This window comes from Rhinolophus ferrumequinum, chromosome 8, assembly GCF_004115265.2.
Source record: "Rhinolophus ferrumequinum isolate MPI-CBG mRhiFer1 chromosome 8, mRhiFer1_v1.p, whole genome shotgun sequence".
Classification (NCBI taxonomy): Eukaryota; Metazoa; Chordata; class Mammalia; order Chiroptera; family Rhinolophidae; genus Rhinolophus; species Rhinolophus ferrumequinum.
The window spans coordinates 31,621,174-31,643,741 of NC_046291.1; the positions used below are offsets into that span (position 1 = coordinate 31,621,174).

General features: G+C 39.0%; 2 protein-coding genes across 9 annotated transcripts in view; one reads left to right on the top strand and one right to left on the bottom strand.

Annotated features, from left to right (window-relative positions):
* The window catches only part of SATB2 (SATB homeobox 2), a 282,872-nt gene that overhangs the window by 162,897 nt on the left and 97,407 nt on the right, over nucleotides 1-22,568 (top strand). For all 8 annotated transcript variants that reach the window (XM_033112094.1, XM_033112091.1, XM_033112095.1 and 5 more), the window contains 2 exons: nucleotides 16,922-17,048; nucleotides 18,390-18,513. In XM_033112094.1, the coding sequence (XP_032967985.1) occupies nucleotides 16,922-17,048; nucleotides 18,390-18,513 (251 nt within the window). The remainder of the gene's footprint in view (nucleotides 1-16,921; nucleotides 17,049-18,389; nucleotides 18,514-22,568) is intronic.
* LOC117025836 (40S ribosomal protein S6-like) lies at nucleotides 3,665-4,375 on the bottom strand. Its single transcript, XM_033112099.1, has 2 exons — nucleotides 3,973-4,375; nucleotides 3,665-3,738 (listed from the first exon to the last, which is right to left on the bottom strand). Exons 1-2 carry the CDS (start codon nucleotides 4,373-4,375, stop codon nucleotides 3,665-3,667), a joined length of 477 nt encoding a protein of 158 aa, XP_032967990.1.

Consider the following 22,568-nt stretch of genomic DNA (forward strand, 5'->3'; position numbering starts at 1 on the left):
ATCGGAATATGAACTTTGAAGTCAGGCAAACCTGATTTTCAGTCTCGGCCATTTTATATTTTTGTGGCCTTAGGCACATTACCTAGCCTAATCTAAAATGGACATACTCGTATCTGTGTCATAGGATTTTTGTAAAGCATTAATACAATGAGAAAGTGTCCAACTCATAGAAAGAACTTATAAATGTGGGTCCTTTGCAATCACCTGATATTTTGTTCCCTTCTCTGTATTACAAAATAGCCTCCTCTCCCAAGAATCCATAGTTCTATAACTTTACCTAGTCAAACATGGTTTTTTTTTTTTTTTTTTTTTTAACTTGGTTAAATCTTATCTATATCTTTGTCTTTAAAAGTTCAAAGATTGGCTATTCATCAGCACTTCAAACTCAGTTTGTTGGAATATTTACTCAGCTCTTTAGGAGTTTCATTCTCACCCACTGTCACAGAAAATAATGTCCTCCTTCCTCTAAAATTCTAAAGAAGAAATTAGTCATTTTAAACTCTTTGTCACTGTGTCCATTCTCTGTAACATCGACAACAATAGAGGCTTACAGTAGGTTAGCAGTTTAGAAGTCCCAGATAACCTGAATTCATAGTACTTCATTTTATGCCCTCAGCACCCCAGGAGATGGAGGCCATTATGATCTCACTTACAGGGGAAGGAGATTGAGAGGCACGGAGAGTTTGGTGACTCGGTCTTCGGATTCTAATCCAGTACTTTTCACTTTATATCATACATACCTTTTTGTTCTGCCTGTCTTCAGGTTCCATTGTTCCTCCCATGGTTGCCAGCATTCATCCTCTTTTTTACTCTTTTTTTCAGTAGTCTTTGTTTCGTTTCTATATGTCCCACGTTATGCAACAGTCTCTCATTACCTAGGTTCTGTAGCTCCAGAAAAGCTTATGCCTACCTTTTGTAGATATTCATAGGTTGGCATTTCTCTAGCATTTCTTAATGCTCTACTGTGGCTTCTCATTTCTCTGTGAAGCAACTTCTAGGTCCTCTTATATTCTCTCTCAAAACCACCAGGGATCCCCTAGTTCTTGACCCTCAATTCCACCATCTTGCTGAGGGATGGAATGTACGTAAGTATGGCTTCTTTGAGGTGAAACTATTTTACGTGCAACATCGTTGGGCTCTCTAGCACCCTGCTAGGCAGCTTCTGTTTTTCTAAAGCAACAGAAACCAAATTCTTTCATGGCTCTCTCTTGTGACTTTCATGTCTACATTAACCCATTAAAAAAAAAATCTGACATACCTACCTCTGTGCATTTATTCTTCTTTTCCAGATTTTGTGTGTCTTATATTACTCACCATTTATTATTGCTGAGATAATTTTCAGATTCACCCAAGCTTGAATTGAATGACTTAGATTATAAATTCCTAGGATATAAAGAGCACTGTCACTTTAAATTATTCTGTGAGCAGCAGAAGCCAGCATTGAGATGATAAGGGTGACACTTGATATAATGTTTTTCTCTATTAGACAGATCATAGGTTTATAAATAATTATTAGTCTTGGAATCTGTGCTAGCTGCAGCCTGTTTCTCAAATTCAGAGTATATTTCCATTTAGTATGTGTTCATAAAATATAAAAACACTAAATTTAAATTAAAACTGATTTAAAAATTATACCATAGAGGATTATGGAGATCTATTAAAAGATATAAGACTTTTTTTTTTTTTGGCATTTGTGATCCCTGCCTACTCCTTTTCCTAGCACCTTTTATTCTGTTATCTTTGTTTCAGTAAATAGTCATTCAGGAAGATGGTTTGTACAAAATTACTGAAAATAAAAGCACGCAGGAATATGTATGCACTACCATCTCTTTGTCTCTCCCTCTGAGATTTTATGTATGCTCGGCTTCAAAAACCAGTTTAAAAATAAAAAAGATGAGGGCGGTTGCAATCTGCTCTATTTTATGCAGATTAGGTATGGCCCTCAGGCACCTGCCAAATTGCTAATATGGCCTTCCTTTAGGCCGGTGAGTGTGCACCCAAATCTCCTTTTCCAGGGAAACAGAAATGTATTTGCTGGGAATAAGTTAACAACAGGGGTGATATCTTCACTAATAACCATGGATCAGGTTATACTTGGGCAGTTTCTCAGTGTGGATGAGACACAGTAGCCCGGGCATTTATGATTTCTTCTACCCTTACTGGGCTTCTCCCTGAGGACTTTGCGGTTCCCAGAGATCCATGGGACAGTGACTACTTCCTTTTGTGCTGTGGTGACTTTGAAAGGTCGTTTTCCTCTACATTTCAAATGCAAAATGTTATTGTCATTTTTGTAAAATACATCTCTAGGCCTTACATTTGCAAAAGGAAATACCTTAAATTGTCCAGAATGAATGTTTGTATAAGGATGCCCACTCTGGGCAATTGAATTTTTGGATTATTGCAGCAGTTGTTTTGAATGCTCTGGGGTGAGGTATTAATTATCTTCCAAAGAGATAATAGAGATGGCAAATATGGAAATCTCAAGTATCTCTTATGACTCTATTAGGGCAGAATTTTAGAAAATATCCTGATACCAATAATTGCATTACGTGGGAAAAGAATAAAAAGTTTTGTATGAACCAAGCAGAGGCTGGAAATGCAGGGACAGAAAATCTGGGCCCGATCCAGATTTGGGTACATAAATTGCTATAGTCTAAATGCAGCCCGTATTGAAAATTGCTGGATATTTAACATGAGCAATATCTCATGTGAAGTCATTTTGTAACCTAAATTAATTCTTGCCAATGGAGGAACAAGAAACATTAAACTGTTGGCATCATAGACTGCATCATCATGACTAGACCAGAAAGGGAAGTTGCTGTGACTTATTTAAATACTGGAATAAATCATTTAGATGATTTTCCTTCACATGGAGTGGTTTACAGATGAGTAAAAAATTTGTGTTTCAGGGCTCTTACTCTGGTTTATTATAAGCATTATAACATGCACCATCCTGACCTAATATTTTGTGTCATCAAGTAATTTTGTAGCAGGAGCAAGAATTGTAAAACTCTTGCTTCTTATTTATTTTACTTGGCAAAATACAAATTAAATGCTAAAACTATACGATACATAGATATGAGTGGGAAGGAAATTTGCAGTCATTTTTGGACTCAGAGTCCAAAATGAATGCAATCATGTTTCAATATTATTATGCAAGCATTTTTTGGGGAGCCTCTACTAAGTGTCAGTCACTAAGCTAGGGACTCAGATGACTGGTTTTGAGATGTTTCCAAGTGTTGTAAGAACAACAACAAACTGATACATAAATGTCCGTGAGCATTTTAAGTTAAATAAGTTTACTCACGTATTTCATTGTACAAAAAAGTGTTACATCAGAACTTAAAAATTAGTAACTTAGTCTTTGTTTTTGGTACAAATTTGAATGTGATATTGGATGACTTGGTTAACTACTTATTTCTAGTGTAGCAACATCGCGACACCATGATAAGCATAAAAGAAACACCCAGTTTCTTGATGGATTATAATGAAGTGAATACAATACTACACTATTGAACAACTAAAAATGAGTAAGCGAGGAAAAGGTGGCCTGTTAAGGTACACACTGCTTATCTTTTTTTTTTTTTTTTTGAGATTTGATGTCTCATCATATTTGTCACTCTTAGAAAATCTAATTTTTGACTGGACTCAGAAGTAGGAGCTCTTAGAGAGGATAGCCTGCTTGTCTCTTGGCAATCTGTTCTTGGTGTTTTTCTTTGGCCTTCTTCATCCTCTTGGCCAAAGATTTAGCCTATTCCATGGTCTTTTTCTTATTTTTCTTAGGATGCTGTTTCGTTAGAGCAATATGCCCACGTTTGTGTTGCAGGACGCTTGGACTAACAAGATGCTGAGTCTTGGGTGCTTTGGTCCTAAGTTTCCTACCTTCTTTGTTTAGGGGTTTTCTCTTAATCTATTGGCAGGCATCACCTTTAGAGAGATTGAAAAGTTTGCGGATTCTGCTAGGTCTTTTGGGCCCCAGGTGACAAGGCACAGTAGTATCAGTGAGACCAGGAATATCTTTCTCCTCTTTTTTTACAATGACCAAGTTGTAAACACTCAGATTGGCATCCACAATGCAACCCTGAAGAGATCTGGGCTTTCTTTCTCCAGTCTTCCTTGGTCTATCATAGGAATGCCCCTTACTCAGGAGCAGGCGGACACGGCCATGGGTCACAACACCCTGTTTCATGGGGAGACCTTGTTTGTCATTCCCACCACTGATTCGAACCATATAACTCTTCCATTCTTCAGCCAGAGTGCCAGCAGCAACTTCTGTGGCCACACGCTTCTCCGAAAAGGTACAGAGTTTGAGTTCATCATCTACTTCAATGAGTTTCTGGCAGCCGGTGGCTGGGAAAAAGATGTTCAGCTTCATCCTGAAGCAGCTGGCTGCTCCAGGGCAGCAAAAAAAGTGGCCCATGCTGCCTGCTCTTCGTTATATAAAAGTTCAGACCTGAAAAAAATCAGTCTTCTTGTAGTGAATATTTTCTGTGCTCCTCCCAGGTGTTCTAGAATATATGTGTTAAAACAACCAATAAAATAATGAAAAGCAAACTAAGCTGATCCTTTTTTTTCCACGTTTTTCTTAGTGACCACAGTGACCAGATATGTTTTTGAGATTTGTCTCTTTTTTTCCTTTTAGAGATGGGAAGTTGATGGTTGCTTGATATTAGAATGAAAACAAAACACCACTCAAGTTGTTTCAAGGATGGTTGAATTAAAAAAAAAAAACCCTCCTGATTCTATAGCCCTTGGGGGTCCTTGCTAGGCTTTTTTCTAATGGAACACAATAGAAATTTACTCTCATATCATTCTTGTCTTCTCCTCATCTTCCTTACCAGTTTTTATTTTTTAAAGCTCGAATAAAAGTAGGTCTCGTTTACATTTTCAGGGTCTCATATGTCAATGATTCCTAGGGAATTTCTTAGTATTTATAATTAGATAGTGTTGAGATTTTAGTACCTTGCTCTTAATTTTGTGCATCATACTTCCTGAATGAATTAGATTTATTTACTTATGTGGGTTATGCTCGAGGCTTTGTTGGCCACATACAAATATATCTTTAAGGAGAGGAAGTTACTTATTTGTGGAGACATATAAACAATTTATTTCTTCTGTTTGGTGCGATGGAAGTGCAAAATTGATCAGAGAATATCTTACTCATTCTAATAATTGTGTTATCTTTTATTAAATAAAAGAATCGCCAGGAAAGTCTCTCTTAGCTAACAATTTTACTGTGAAGAATAAGGAACACAGCTATATTTATTCAGGTAGTAGTCCATTAGTAGTCTGTAAGCAGCAGCTTTTGCTATTTTAGTAAGACGTGCAATTGGCAGAGTGATATTCAGTTAAAAAATCCTGATTGAGCCATGTTTCCCTTAGTGGTTGATATGAAAGCCATTGTTGTTTTGCTCACCAACTGGCAGACCTTCAATTATTCTGAATTTAGAAGTTGTTTACTATACTTTGAAAGTTTAAAAATGAGCCCTCCCTGAGAAACAAAAAGCTGGGTGTTTGCCATTCTTGTAATTGAAAAGTAGAATTTTAATGAAAGAAAAATCAATCCACCAATTCAATGTTGAGATTATTTTCAGTTTTGAAGGCTTAAGTGTTTTTTAAAATGACAGTAATCAAAGCCTCCATTACTGTGCCCCAGCGTATTCGGGCAGTGTTTTGATCTAGAACGTCCGAGCTGCAAGGGGGAGATAATCAATACATTTCTGGGGTTGACATGGATTCCATGAGAAGATTTGGTTTGAGGATTTCATCCTCTTAGGCCTTCCTCTGTGCCTTCAGCAGCTGTCTGGAATATCTCTCCTGCTGGTCTTCCTGGATGTCCTGGGTGCCGACAGCATGGGAGCTCAGTTTTCTACTTGTTGAGGGGTTAGCAGGATGCTGGGGACAGAGTCTGGGTAGGGAGCTCAGGTGAACCTGCAATGGAGCTGGTGCTTCCCGTGCGTAGGCCATGGCAGAGTGGCCCTCATTTTCTCCCTCCCTCCCTCCGTCTCAGCCTCCCTCCCTCCTTCCCTCACTCGCTTCTTCCCTCCCTCCCTCCTTCCTTTCCTTCCTTTTATTTCTGTACCTCTACCATCTGGCAGGCGCTATGCTATTGTGGAGCTTAGAGTCTAGTGAGGAATAGACACCATAGGTATTTACAAGTGCACTGGGTTGCTGGGATGCTTTGCAGCAGAGGGCGGATGGTGAGATGCAGCTGTGGGTACCTCCTCTCGGCTACTCCTATAGATAATAAAATGGAGGCTCAGACAGATGAAGTGACTTGCTACAGTTACTGAGCTAGAACAAAGGTCCAAGCCCAGGTTCTTTTGACTACATCCGATGACTTGCCATGTTAGTGACATTTTAGAAGATTCACATTTTTGCTTAAGGAAAGGAAACTTTCCCTTAAAAACCTTCTAAAAAACATAATGCTTACCTCTTTTATGTTAACTTACAATTCATGAATGCTAGCATATGTTTATACAGCACTTTATCATTTTCAGTGCAGTTTAGCGCATGTTATTTTAATTACCATTTTTCTGATCAGACAGGGGAGTTATTTTTTGTTTTTGTTGTTGGTTTTATTCTGTTTTGGCTTTTAAATACCCATTATATAGAAGAGAAAGTAGGGGCCCAGAGAGGTTAAGTGAGTTGCCCATAGGTACAGAGCTGCAGGATCCAAGACCAGACCTGGATATCCTGATCCCCAGTCTGCTGCTGTTTCAAACAAAGAGGCTTCCTTCTTCTGTGATGTCACACACGCCCTGCATTTTAGGCCTCATGATGCTTATGGGGTTGCAGCCATGAGGGTTGTATAAAACAGTGAAACTGATATGACCCTTGCCTTCTGGCAGTTTATAGTCTAAGTAAAGTAAAGAGTTTCTGCATATACAGGAAATCGTCCCTTCCCTTCCCCCCCTGCCTCCCCCGCCCCCACCGTGTTACCTATTTAGCCTTCAAATTTAAAAAGAAGTAAAACTTCATGACAGTGCACTTCAAACCCCATTTTCCCTCTCACAGGCAATAACTTTCTCCTTTCCCTTCACTTACCCACTTGACAGTAGTGAGAATATTTGCTGGTGAGTTGGGAAAAAAGGAACCTGGGAATCTTCTGATCGCCTGGCCTTCTTTTGAGGAGTATTAGTGGATCAGTCTTCTCCATGCTCCAGGTCCTTATTTTTACTGGGCAGCCTGCACAGTGCTTCTCACACTTGGCTCATCCTCAGCATCTCATGGGACCCACCCCTGGAGCTTTTGTTCCAGAAGCCAGGGGTGGGGCGTCCAGTTGCTCTCGGGATGAACCTGGAACCCGTTCACTTAATAGGACCACTCTCAACAGCACCATCCTTACTAAGTTGCAAATTCCTGAGAATGGGGAGGAAACGAATCCTTCCTTCCCCTATCTCTAACCGTTTGGCCCAGCTACCATGGGGTAACTAGATAGTCTTTCAGGAATAATTCTTTTCTCTCCACCAAGTTGCCCATGGATTCAGATGACACTTTTGTGACAGGGATGAATATTTTAGGGATCTCAAATAGACCACTGTCATTATTTATCACTGTATATGTAGAGACTATAGATCTACCTTCAGTTTGGTTCAAGAAATATTTGCCTAATGAGAGAATACCTCCTATGTATTGGTCCATGGCTTCCTTATTATAGCCATTAAAATTGTAATGCCATATTTACACATTTGGTTTGCTGCCTTTAAATATGACATTTCCAAAAAAAATGGAAACCAAGGAACTGTCACATTTGTTTGAATGTAAATATCTGAAACCTGAAAACCATGTAAATTCTTAAATAGTACAGTATATATGAAGATGTACTGAAAGTAACAATTATTAAGATGTTCTTAAAGGAACAAAACTACAAAGTAAACAAAATGAAAACCCTCCACACCAAAAGCAGTTGCCATTTTGTAATAGTTACACCCATATTTGCTTCCATGTCTTGTAGTTTCTTAACAAATTACGGTGAAATCAGGTTAGTTGAAACATGAATGAAAATGTACAACATAAATGGGGATTCTTTTCACCTTCATGTTCATGGCGACATTTTCTTGGGTAATCAACATGCCATCGTAATAGTGCCCTTAAGATCAGATATTATGTAACCTTAAATTATAGGAAACAGAATATGCCTAAAGGACAATTCTGGAATGTATAACTGGCAGCATGCAGTTGACAGGGTTTCCGAGGCTGCTGAGGCCAGCAAGTCAAGTATGTGGAGTGCTAGGTCCTCAGGAAAACTTGGTGCAACATTTGAGTCCCCATCTGAAAAGAATACGTGTCATTAGTTAGGATGGGAACTATGTGCAGCAACTGTACTTGTAGACCTTGAGTGATAATTCTTACCCCAGAGGATGCAGAAACACTGGCTAACCGTAAGTCATGAACAGCATCTGCTAGAATATGGTGAAATCTGGGTAAAAGAGTAGGACGCCCCCTTACCCCCTGTGTCTTTGATTGAAAATATTTTAGGGGGACAAAGGCTAGAGGGAAATCTCTTTATGCAAATGTATTCCTGAAGAGAAAGAAGGAAAAAAAGAGAAGTTTGGTTGTGTTACCTGCCACAATTAATCCTTTAATTCTAAATTCTTTTAGATAATGATTAAACTGAGAACAATAATAAGAAAATACATACCAGATGAAATAATTTTTAACCAGTGACAGGAACTTAGAACCGATCCCAAATAATTTATCATAACACTTTTATTTTTCATTTGTCCTTTTCCCCCATGTAATAGTTTTAAGTGGCACTCTTATGAAATAAATAATTAAAGACCAACCATATTTTTTTAATATCCTGACCAATATTTTGGCTGTTATTCAGAAGACTAGGAATTTTGAAAATTAAATAAAGGTTTCTAAAATAACAACTTCAGAAAGTTTTATTTAATTTGTGGAATAATTCTGTTCTCTTTCTCTCTCTCGCTCTCTCTCGCTTTCTCTCTTTTTTCCAATAGTGCCTTTATTAATTTAGTCTAGTTACTTAGTGCTTATATTAAATAATCTAATAAAAGTCAGGGTTATAACATAACGTTTCCCAAATGTGAAGCAGCATCTATTACATGAGACAAAATCTTTGTGCTGCAAAATGTAAAAACCATGTGTAGAATTACAAGACACCAAATGGTACTGTATATATTTTTTAAGTAGAATGTTTCTGTAGCATAAGAGGAAGCTCAAGAAAAGATTGATAGACAGCTGGATATCATTATAGTTTGTTCAGAAAGTGCTCTAAATTCATATTTCAATTTTTTATTACTAATAATGTTCCTGATGATAATTTCCCCTGAAAGATACAGATATGACGTAAGAATAAAAGTTAATTTCTTAAAGAGTGAGAAAAACCACCTTGTTTGTGTTTGTCAATAATACCTGCATTGATGCAGATAGAGAGGACCTCTCTGTGGGGATGAGGCTGTGTGTGTGTGTGTGTGTGTGTGTGTGTGTGTGTGTGTGTGTGTGTATTTTTTAGATAATCTATGTAACAATGTAGGCTCAACATTTATTCTGAATCACTGAATTATTTATTTTTGTCTGGTGTTTTCTTTTGTATTGTTATAAATACAGGATTAAGTAAGTGTATTGTAGGTTCCCAGACAAGTGTGTTGTGAGGTTTCATTAATTTGTGTAAGTTATAATGGCACTGGAATAATGTAAAATGCCAGAAGAATGCTCTTTCGTTTTCCACTTACTTTTACCCCAATGCAAGATATTTGAAATATAGTCTTTAAAATCAAAGCAGACGGTATAGAGGAGTTGTAGTAAGTTGTATTGGGGGCACTGCTAAGCTGTGCATTAAAAATCATTTTTGTTTTGCCTTTTTTTCCCCTTTTCCTCATTGAAAAGTCATTCCCACCACCGGTTTAACAATAACTACAATTTATGCCTCTCTGCTCTACGATTTGATGATATACCACAGTCAGCCACAGGTTTGAAACAGGCTGAGTTATAATATACTGCCGGGTAGTGATTTTCCATGAAGTGATTTATGGGTAAATAATTCTATGTTCTTGTTATATAGGACAGACAGTTTTTAATTTCTTTAACAAAGCATAGCTGAACAACAGAAAATTATATGCTCTAGCACCGGGACACGACTACTCTGAGGGGGATAAACAGATGCAATCAACGTCATGAGTTCTCCTATTTTTACAATGGGCCTCGTCAGCAGTTGGTGTGTTGTGGAAATAATACCATGAACTAGGAGCCCCAAGGCTCAGTTACTTTGAGGCTGGGTTTTTTTATTGATACTCTTTTGCTGAGATCTTTTCCAGGGAGTTATGAGTTATAAAACCCCAGCCTTTGGATATTAAAGCTAATGTCTCTTTTTTTTTTTTCCCCTGGCTGAGTTTTCACTTTGTTTTGAAAATTAAGGTTAAAATGCACCTGGAATAAAAGAAAATTATTCATTGAGATGCATTATAAGAATACTGCTGATATCTTTGGTGGGTTCCTATTTTTGTCTCACAGATTGATTTGTGGGCTGCATTCTACAATATACTCAACATATATCTGTTTTATCACCATCTATCTATATGCCACTGCAAACTGTGAGAATTATTTTTGTGTACTTTACAAGCTCTCTGTTGCAGGACTTCATGAAGTAAATATTTCTCGTATTTGAGGTACAGGGGATAAATGCCATCATTTTGGTTTATTTTAAGAGTGGTTTCACTTAGCTATGTGTTTAGCAATAATAAGCTTCTCAATTGTGAGCTTCATAATTATGGGGATATTGTGTATTGAGTTATCTTTGCATCTTAGTGACTTATGCTGGAGGTACCAAAGAAAAATTTGTTGAATGAATGAATGATTATTGCTTAATACAAACCCTTCTGATGTTCTATTGATTATGTTATATTAGGACCGCATTTTATTTTATCCTCAGAAGTGATCAACTTCCTAAAAACTTGACTCAAATACTGATGAACTAAAATGTGTATTATCACTGCTCTTGTTTTCACATAGTTAAAGGTAAATAATACTAATGGTATGAATTATGCATCTACTGAGAAGACTATTTGATTTCTCTGCAATAGATTACAAACTGATAAAAATAACAAAAACATACCAACACAAAAAACTATTGATATTTCTTTTTGTGAAATGTGAACTCTTTGACTCTGGCAGAATACTGCATTGAGAGAGTGAAAAACTGGTTTCCATTATTGCATCTTTTTAATTTTAGACAAAGATTGCCTCCATTCCCAACCTAATTTTATGTCACTAATGGGAAATTTACCTACAATTGCATTTTGTTATTTGGTCTAAAGGCATTACACAAAGAGTGGATTGGTTCTCTGTATTTTAGTGAACAGATTTGTTTGGATATAAACAATTATATTTATATTGTGTTCAATTCAATCATGTTAACATTTGTATGAATTTCAACCCTAAAATAAAGGCCCGTAATTTGTGACTCAAAGACCTTGAAACTGCATCTGTAATAGTCCTCAACACCAGGCATTTTCTAAATGTTTGCAGATGATAAATTCCTTGGAAATAGGAAAGATGACTTAGGAAACAATGTTTATTTCTGAAATGGCACTATTATAGGAGACAGTTTTTTTCCAGAGAAGTTCCAAGTATAGCTGGCTTTTCTGGGCCTGTCACCTGTTTGTTCAGTGGCCTTATTTGTTCTTTTGTTTAACATTAAATGTCAAGACCCTGCCTGATGTGACTGAATGAGCCGTGGCCCTGGCCTCTGGGGGCTCATCTTGTGTTTGGCCATTGGCGTATGGGTAGAGCTGAGTGGAAAGGGGATTATTGGTCCAGTAGTTAGAAAACTTGTCAGATGAAACCTAGGGTCTGGTCCTGACTGTAACCCACTAATGTCTTTGAAAAGTCTTCTCTGATGTTCAACTCACTTCCGCTTAGAATGCTGACCCCTTGCTGTTCTCATGAGGATCAACTAATGGTTTGAAAAACAAAACAAAACAAAAAGCACTTTGCAAACTATAAAGTAATCTAAAAGAATATTGTGATAAAATAAGTGCCTTATAAGATACACATACTGACCAAGAATATTTATTGTGCAACTGTGTAGAGAAAGGACTGCTTCAAGCCAGGTGGATCAGGGTAAAATTATTCTCGGGGCAGAGTTTGAAGAATGTGTGATTTATAGAAGTGAATATTGGGGATCAATATTCCAGACAGAAGGAGAGTGTGATATGTATTCAGAGAAGAAATGGGAACTGATATTTACTATGTGCTTGGGATCGAGGTATGGCTGTGTGTGTGTGTGTGTGTGTGTGTGTGTGTGTGTGTGTATACACTTGTGCACACACACATGCGTGTATTTGAATGTAGGACTGTCTAATTTAATCATAATTAGTTTTTCTCATTTTTCTGATTGGGGTTACAAAACCTACTCACAGAGCATGAACACTAGAAATAATATATGTATATTTATAGTTATGCCATTTTTATTGAGATTTCACCGTCTCTGTGAGTCAGATATCCCCTGTGGGCACATAACCTGTTCTTCTTTCTTCTTTGTCCTCCTTATTGCACTGTAGCATTTGGTGGGGTCTGTATCCCTCCTTCAAGGGAGACAGGAAGAAGCTGTTATGGTTGTAATTAGACACAGCTATGTGTATTATTTCAGATTTTTTTTCTCTCCTCAAAATGCTTCTGTCTTTTAGTATATCAGTATAGATTAATTTTCCTAGATTACATCTACACTCAAAAACTTTCAAGGATCTATTTCCCCCTAATGTTTACTGAGCACTTACTGTGTGCCAATCCCAGTGCTAAATTCTCATTTTCATTTAAAGCCTCATGACAACCTTAAAGGTAGGCATTGTTATTATCCCCATTTTACAGATGAAGGAAACTGAGGCTCAGAGAAACTGAACAACCTATTCAGAGTCTCACAGCTGAAAGCAGACGAGGCTGGACATAAACTCACCTCTGACTCCAGGCCTCTGACCGATACCGTGTGCTACTAAGTCAGGCACGCAAGGCCTTCCAAACTTGGAACCGATTCTCTTCCAGTCTTTTCTTCTGATGTGCCTCACACGTGAACTTGTGTGACTTACAGGACACTCGGAAGAGCCACATCGTGGTGAGCCGGGGCTCTGTGACTTCCTAGTGACATGATTCCAGTTAACCCAACCCTTCTGAGCCTCCATTTCCTCCTAGAAAGTGTTAACACGAGGTATCTACGGGAGAACCTGGAGGTGCACCTTCAGTACATTTGGTTGCGCAGAACACGAGGGACTGAGGGGAAAGAGATTGTAATGCTGTTGTGAAAGTAGGGGCGATCTGAATCTACTCGTAGGTAAAAGGAAAGGAGGCCCTGAGGAGCAAGGATGGGAGGAATGAAGAGGGTGCTGGGGGAATAGCGGGACGGACGTAATGGACACAGAGTCCTCCTTTGTGATATGTAGTAAGGAGGGCCTTCTGCAGGCACATAACCAAATGGAAGATTGAGCAAGAATGAGGTCACCAATAATCCTAAGTCAGGATTTTGGAAATAAATGGACTATATCTTCCTTTCAAGAATTATTAAAAATGTCTAGATAATGACAGTAAATACATTTTGAGGTTAATTATATCCAGGCGCTGTGCTAAAGGCTTTACACTGAATCTGTCTTATATTCCTGTGGTACTTTCATTGTTCCGTTTTACAGATGAGAGGATTGAGGTGTGGGGAAAGTAAGGAACTTGCTAAGGCTACGTTGTTAGTCGCTGGAGGAGCCAGGATGTCAACCGAGGCAATGTGACTTGGAAGCCTGCATTCTTAGTCACTAAGGTGTGCTGCTTCCCAATGTGATTTCCTCAATGAACACTTGACTCCTAGCCCAAGTAATCGTATTGTGTATGTTATATCAGAGAAGCAGGACTGTATGTAAGGAATGTATTTCCAGAGGGTTAATACATTAAACAGAATCCCTGTTTGGAGAGAACTCTTATTACAAAGAGTTACTCCAAGTCCCTGCCTGGCTAGACAGCTGCCTTCTGGATGTAGCTGTCCTAGCAGCTCTTGCATCTGGTACAAGTGCATAGAGGACATGGCTGTTAGGTTTGTGCAGGTTAGTCAGTAGGCTGCAAAAAAGGAAAAAGCACACGCCACTGCTCATTGCCTGAAAATAGCATCCGTCAACAGCTCTCTTCCAAGAGGTAGAAACCAACCTGTAGCAGCTGCTCTCGGTAGATGAATTAAGTGTTGGGAAGACACCTGTGTGTGTCTAATTCCAGCCCAAACAAGTCTCCTCTGGCTTATCAAGGCGGGGAGAGAGTTTATTAAATGGAGATTACTATTTCCAGTACAGTTATTTGTCTATCATTTCCTGTAGAGATTCCTCCCCTTCACTTTTTTTTTGGAGGTATAATTTGCAGACAATAAAATGTATACATATTAAGTGTTTAGTTTTATGAATTTTGACAATTTTTATATCCATGCAGCCACCAACCAAACCAAGAAAATTCCATTATGTTCCTTTCCAGTCAATTGTCCCTGCCATCCAGAGGGACAGTTTTCCAGAGGGACCTCTTTCTGAGTTCTAGCCCCATAGACCAGTCTTGCCTGGTCTTGTATTTTATATAAGTGAAACCAGACATAGATAATTCTGTTGTGTCGGGCTGCATTTTGGTGTATTCTTACAGTGGAACATTACTCAGCAATAAAAAGGAATGAGCAGTGGCACACATAGCAGCGTAGATGAATCCACTCTAGGATTGTGCACTGAAGTTTGCAGGATTCATTTGCTTCATATGACCTTCGTATTCTTAGTAACAGAAATGACCCACCAAATCGGCTTCTTCTCCTTGCTTCTCATAGTACAATTGCTGACTTCATTTTTTCCCCCCTCTGATCTCTGATGATAAAATATCATATCTTCAGGACATGGTCAGTTTATACTCAACTCGTGGTCTGTGATGGTAATGATTTTTAAAAGGAATTTAAAACCGCGGAGTGATTTTTAAAGAAGGAAATGTGTTAGACATGTTGCACGGGATCTTTTTAGTATTTTCAAATGTCAGGAGGAGTAAAAGAAGCAAGGCAGCAGGCCCGGCCTCTGGTGGGTGGCTGGCCAGTGGGCCCTGGGTGTTCATTTCATGACTGCTGCACGCGGCGTGCTGTGCACTTTTCATTGTCATGAGAGAGAATGTTAGGAAAACTATCCCCACAAGAAAACAGCTTTTCTTGGCAAGTGAAATCTCACTTACGGAGCCAGAACTAGAGACATACGGTACTATGAATGAGAGCTGTGTTACTTTATTGGATCTGAGTCCAGGCACTATTTATACTGCAACATATTCAGCACCAGATTGTTAAATCTTAATACTGAAACAGTGCATCATTTTAATATTTTTGTTCTGTTTATTCCCTGTTTTCAAGCATTATGTCAAGCATTGTGCATTCATTTGTTTCATCTTGGGCAGGACATGCCCTGACCAGAAAGTTCATTTGCTATTATTGGACTCTCACCCCCTAGCTGTGAAGCATCATTTTGTGAATCTTTTTAAATTTCACTTGGGTATATAGGCATCTTCTCTCTGATGATAAAAAAAAAATTTTTTGAAAGAACAAAGTAGTGGGACTCACCTGTATTGTCAAAAATAACAATAAAAATGCTGCTTTTTCTTCCATCACTAAAACATGAATTTTTTTTTTTTTTTGCTTTTTTTTAATGTGTGACAATTTTTGACATTTTGGGGACTATTGAATTTTTCATAGCATGCAAATAAAATTTTTGTTACTCTGTTTTTTGTTTTTTTGTGTGAAGTGAGTTTATCTTTATTGTTCTTCATCAATGTTATGCTGTGTTTCCCCAAAAATAAGACCTCGCCAGACAATCAGCTCTAATGTGTCTTTTGTAGCAAAAATTAATATAAGACCCGGTCTTATTTTACTATAATATAAGACTGGGTTTTATATGATATAATATAATATAATATAATATAATATAATATAATATAATATAATACCGGGTCTTATATTAATTTAATTTTTGCTCCAAAAGACGCATTAGAGCTGATTGTCCGGCTAGGTCTTATTTTTGGGGAAATAGGATATATGCCCAGATAAGATGGGTTCCTCTTATGAATAAGTTAGCATTTTCACCACATGTTTGCTGAAACTGTCCTATGAATCTTCCTCTGACCAGGCTATTCCTAAAATCACTGCCCTAGGTAGCCCACTTTTGACCAGGATTTTTATTCTCTGTTGTCATGTGTGTTTTCCATATGCTGCAGGAAACCCACAGGGAAAGGGTATCATTGTCACTCTAAAAAGAGCTGAAGAATTAAAATAAATACATACATACATACATACATACATACACACATACGTACATAAAGGAAGTTGAAGGCATCTCTGTTTTGGTCTGTGGTCAGTCATTGTGCTATTGGGGAAAAAAACCCTCTGCCTGGTGAAATGAGAATCTGGCAGTGAACTCTAACTGCTTTATCAGCTCCGAACGCTGTTCGCACTGGGGATCACACCACAGTCAGGATGTGACTGTGTGTGCTGAGCCCACACACAGGAATTTTCTTGTACAATTCAAAACCAAATCTTATATTTACTTAAGGCTTTTTTTTTTTTTTTTTTTGTCTATGAAATCAGCAGTCCGGTATATTTAGCATCAGTCGTAAGTTAGAGTGTGAAACAAGACTTTGGGGGAAGGAAGTATCCTTATGGTTTTCGAAGTAATTTAAGAAACAGGAAAACAAAAAAGAGCTGATTGTCCAGGATTAAACCTCATCCCTTCCTTCTCATCTTCCTGTATAGTTAACTCACTCAATTGTCAGCCAGAAAGAAATAGGCTGTTGCACTGGGTTGTAAAATATCTCCGAGTGGGCCTTGAATGTTGACTATTGAATGACCTTCTTAACATTGAACAAACAACGGGAAGGTTTAATAAATAGCAGATACGTGTTTATTATGTTTTTCTTCCCCGTGCAGGAATAATCAAGCTGGGAAGGTGGAACCCTCTCCCCCTCAGTTATGTGACAGATGCACCCGACGCGACAGTGGCCGACATGCTGCAAGATGTCTATCATGTTGTGACGTTGAAAATCCAATTACAAAGGTGGGTGTCTCCGAACATCTGCCCTTCCTTACTCTCAGAGCAGCTCTGTCGCTCATAGAGTAACTGCAGAGATCAGTGCGTCCTGTCTTTGTTAATTTCTAGACATTCAATGACATGAAAAAAAGGAGAGGAGGGAAGGAGGGGCAGGCACTTCACCAGGCATCTTTATAGTCCACATTCCAACTGTTTTATGTTTTGTTTTCAGAAGCAGTGAAGTGGTAACCTCGGGGAAGCTTGATAAATCATTAAAAATCTGCAGCCCATAAAGGGGAACTTTCCACAGCCCCCCTACTTTAATGGGTCCTTTAGTTAAATGCTTAGCACATAGTATTTGAAGAATAAACAGCTCGGCTGTTTCAGGTTTGTGTTGTGAGGGATGAGTTTTATGCCTGTGTCGCAGGCTTACCAAGAAGGCTCTGACACTGGACCTCTTTTTCTTCCCTCTTTGGTGGTCTGCAGAGGTTTTGGGAAGCCTTTTTTCCTTCCTTCCTTCCTTGCTTCCTTCCTTCCTTCCTTCCTTCCTTCCTTCCTTCCTTCCTTCCTTCCTTCCCTCCCTCCCTCCCTCCCTCCCTCCCTCCCTCCCTCCCTCCTTCCTTCCTTCCTTCCCTCCTTCTCCTCCTTCCCCTTCTCCTTCTTCTTCTTTTTAGATACAGCATCCAGGACAAGTTATGCCTCTTTTAAAGATTGTAGAGATTCTCTGCAGAGTCTTGTATTGTAAAATGCCTGCAAGTCATGTGATTTAAGGAACACTGTCCTTTTGTGTACAGGTTTGAATTTGCCTTTTTTTTTTTTTTTTGAGAATTTGTACTTATTTGTACTTAAATAGGAACCCAGCATTTCCCTCCTGGTCTAGGAATGCTTTGGTATCTTCTCTTAAAAGTTACTTTTTATTTAGGAAAGTAACATCTCTGAATTTTTCTATGAGGGTGAAGGGTGGGACCTTTAAGCTATAAATCTGATGGAACATTTCTTTACATTGAACCTTAGGAGTGTTCAGTCATTATTTGTATTGTGGAAGTTTATAATCACACTGCCAAACTGTTTCCATCGGCAGATTAGAGAAATCTTATTTTCAAAAATTAGCATGTCTTTGTATAAGAAGTGACTTTTTCGCAGGCTGGTATGATAACCAACTTAAAGTGACCTTAGGGCTCTCTCAAGGTCCTGTAGAGAAGCAGTTTTGTCGCCCTTCCCTTATCGGGGTCCACATTACATCCCATTCTTGAGCAGTTCTCCTAATGCTGACATAGGACCCGGGAGTGACTGCTGTACCCATAATCCTCTGCGGTGGGGGCCCTTTGTTATGGTTTGCATGTCATTCATTCTCGCTTTCATTTCCAGTTGTTCAAAGTTGGAAGACTTGCCTGCAGAGCAGTGGAACCACGCCACAGTCCGCAATGCCTTAAAGGAACTGCTCAAAGAGATGAACCAGAGCACATTAGCCAAAGAATGCCCTCTCTCCCAGGTCAGTATCTCCAGGAGAGGTTCTCGGACATGCGGAAAGCCACTGGTGGGTGGACTACCTAGGAGGAGGGGCACACCTGCTTAGACAGCTGTGTTTTATTTGTACAGTCATTACATTTGAGGTGGAAAAAATACGGAGATTGCGGTGCTTTTGTTGTAGCGTAGAAATTATTACTTATTGAAAGCTTTGATGTAATAGGAGTATATGAAAACATTTTATATTCATAATCTTTAACTTTTAATGTATATTATAATATACGTTATGTTATAACGTATATTATAAGAGTGTCTCCATTTTACAACTCAGCAAATCCAGGGAGAAGCACTTTACCTGCCTAAATTTACTCAGCTGGATAAGTGACAGGCTGAGACCCTAATCCAGACCGCCGAGGCTCCAAATCATTGCATTACTTGGTCAATGGTATGAGTCGGCCATGTGAAACCCATCTTTATTTATTTAGTGAGCTTTTTCCCTGTCTAGCAGAGAGAGATGATCTTTGCATCATATGCATTTGTAGAGATTTTGTGGTGAACTCACCAGGAGAAAATGCATGGGAAAGAAAAGTGATCCTGCATTTTTAGTGAACTGATCATAAACTAGAACAAGCCACAAAAATAAGAGATTGAGAGGATCAAAGGAGGGAAGAGCAGAGGTAAAGGCTGCCTTTTCCATTTGTGTTCATGGGCAAGGGCCCCCCTTTTTTTGAATGATGAAACACTGTTTTGGTGGCTCTGGGCAGTGGCATATAGGAATACTGTGAAGTGAACTCAGGTTGACATTATTTAAAGCCATGAATGGAAATCCATTTCCTGGTGTGAGTTGCTCCACTTGATTTAAGACAATGAGCTAATTACATGTCTGTCAAGTTCCAGGGAAGGTGACAAGAACCATAGACACTTGATGTGCCCTGAGCTGTGTTCTAGGATGACAGAGTGTTGGGGAGAAGCAGGAAGCCTAATGGTTAAGAGCCTGCCTTCTGGAATCAGATAGATTTGGATTGATGTCCTAGTTTAACAAGCCTCTATGACCTCACCTTTATGAGCCTGTTTCTTTGTAAGTAAAACAAGGAGAGTAGTAGTTCTAAATCATGTAATGAGAGTAAATGAGATAAATCACATAAATTTTTGGCCTGGTACCTGGTGTGCAATGATGCTCCATACATGGTATCAGCTATTATTATTGAGACATGATATTGTTGGTGTGAACATTTCTTTTTTTTTTTAATGAGTATCTTGGAGAATGTTTTTGAATTTAGATCCTCTGAGACAAAGCGTGCTGTTAATATTTTTGCTCCCCAAAAGTCAGGGAGGCATGCACCTGAGTAGTAGGTGGCTAGATAGAGAGGGACCCCAGTATTTCTTGACCGTCAATTATGTGCCTGCTCTTGCACATACAGCTTTCACCCAGGCCATTTCAATATCTGCCTGTAGGTATGTATGTAGGTGCTAAGGCTTGTTGCTAGGATTTTGATTTATTTCAATGTGAGTATTTATGAAGCAATAAAAACAAATATTTTGAATCTTTCTGATCAGACACAGGGATGGGATAAAGAACAATTTAGGAAAAAAACTTTCAATTGTTTGTCCTGAATTTCACAATTTTACACTATTAATTTTCTCTCGGATTCCCATGGAAGTCAAAATGGGCTTTGCCTAGAAGTATACAAGCTCCTAACTTAATATCACCAATTCAAAATTTTATCCAGGGCTTTCAAGGCCCATGGAAATTCGGTACAAACTGATCTATCTTGATGACCAGGTTTGATTACAACTAGAGACTAGAGAGACAGCGTGAGTAGAAAGAACCCAAATCAGGAGCTGAGAGCTCTGAGCTCTGATCTTAGTTCTTTTATACCAGCTGTGCAATCCTGGCAAGCCCTGCCATCCTCAGAGCCTCGTTAAACTCACCTGTAAACTGGGTGCGATTGTTTCCCCGTATTCTACACGGGGATTGTCTTGCGGTTCAGATGAGATCGTTTTTACCTTTCCCCCCCATTTTTTGTTCTCATTGCATGCTCTCCTGGTTGCCAAACCTAAAAACTTTCTTCTCCAGCACTCTCATGTTTACTCCTATAGATTTCACTGCCTCCACATCTAAAATCTCCCTCTTTATGTCGTCGCCTTGTTTAGACTTCCGTCACCTCTCATCTGAAAAATGTTGTCGTCCAGAATCATAACTTTTCTCCTGCCATTTCCTTGTCTGCGATCCTCCAGTAACTCCCCCTCCCAGCCTGAAGGAAGTACGGACTTCATAGCCTTGCCTGTAAAATCATCAAGATGACACTGTCCAGCCTAATTTCCCACCAGAGCCACTTTCCTCCCTCTACCTGCACCCACTCTGTGTTCCAAACACGTGGAATTAATTATTTGGAACACTAGTCATCGTTTAAATGTCACCAAAATACTGCTGAGATGGAAGGAACCTAACTAGTACCCTTCTACCCTGAGTATTTCAAGTTTAACAAAGTAGCTTCTTGTGTTATTTTAAAAATTCATGCAGAGTTTATACTCTACTCCATATACCTGTGTTTTCGGTATTTTTAAACATGGCATAAAAATTACCTTACCCGTTAAATTATGAACCTTCCTCTGTCCTCATGAGACTGGCCCTCCAGGGAGCTGTGCCGTGTTAATCTCCGGCTTTGGTAGCCTTTACCCACAATGCTGATGATGCTGTAGTCCTTCAGTTTGCCACTTGCTGGCTTTTGCATGTGTTGTTTCTCTAGCATGCGCTGCTCTCTTCTACGTGATGAAATCGTCTTTCAAATTCCAGCTGGAAAGTCACTGCTGGTGAAGTACCCTGACCTCCCAGTTGAAGTAGTTGCTTCTCCTGCTCTTAGTAGCCTTTTGTACACACCTCTGTCACAGCACTTATCATCGCCTGTTGTCAGTGTTATCCGCCAGTTGCTGTCACTCAATGGATTGCCCACAATAGCAGAAGCCAACTCTTGTTTAGCTTCATGTTCTCAGCATTCAGCACAATGCATGTCTTCCATGTAGTTGTTGCCCTAAGGCAGGAGTTCTCAACCCTGGCCCTGTGAACCTTCTGGGCTGGATAATTCCTTGTGGTGGGGGGCAGTCCTGTGTATGGTAGCATGTTTAGCAGCATACCTGGCCTCTACCCTCTAGATGCCAGTAGCCTGCCACCATCTCCTCTCACCCCAGTTGTGACAACCAAAATGGGGGGAGCAAAATCACTCTTGGTTGGGAACCGTTGCTCTAATGTGTTTAATGAATTAAATATAAAAATGCTATAAAGTGTAAATTTTTATTTTTTTTACAGTGTTCTTGGCAGTTCTAAAATGTTTTGAACTAGATACAGTGAACGTAATAATTTGATGGTTGATGGATGTTCAGCACACTTTTAGTTAAACAGGGGCTCAGTTCTATTGTTTAGATTTGGGGGAGATTTGATTAAGGCTTGTGGTATGCTGTGTGATTATGGGACATCTCGTTGGAGTAGTCCTCAGCCAGCATGGGCATGTAATGTAGACCCTGGCATTAATCCGACATCTATTACCCTTAACTATTCCAGATTACTCACTTAAATTGCATACTAGATTGCATTTCAGTGTAGAGATAAGCTCACCCATTTTGTTGTAGTAGAACAGCAACATGGTGGTTGTAGTAGAACAGGTATATACATTTTTTGAAGTTCAACCTACATAATGTGAAAAAAAGAATGCGTTTTCTGTTCTAAGAAGGTGAAACAATAATTCAGCAGTGTTTTCCACCAGCATTACTGGAGTCCCAATTAAGGTCGGCACTTTGGGATAGAATGGGCTGAGGACACAGTGGTGAAAACGAGAGGGAATGAGCTTTCAATCTAGAAAGAAGACAGTCAAGCACCCAATACTGTTTACTTCAAAAGGTAGGCAATTGGGCTATTTAAAATAGACTCAGTTCATGAGTAAAAGATGTCTGTTTTTGAAATAATTCTTCCTTATTACCCCTAAGCCAAACCATATTAGGGATTTTCTCACTCGGATTTGGCAATTGCATAAAAGAATGATTCAGTGGCTAGTAAACACTTTCTTGAACATCCCAGTGGCCTAT

What these genes read in the sequence shown, in the direction of transcription:
- LOC117025836 (XM_033112099.1), bottom strand. Translation starts at nt 4,375, where the DNA reads ATGAAGCTGAACATCTTTTTCCCAGCCACCGGCTGCCAGAAACTCATT. An exon ending in TGTGCCTTGTCACCTGGGGC is followed by an intron (nt 3,739 to 3,972) that starts CCAAAAGACCTA and finishes CTAAATCTTTGG; the next exon opens with CCAAGAGGATGAAGAAGGCC.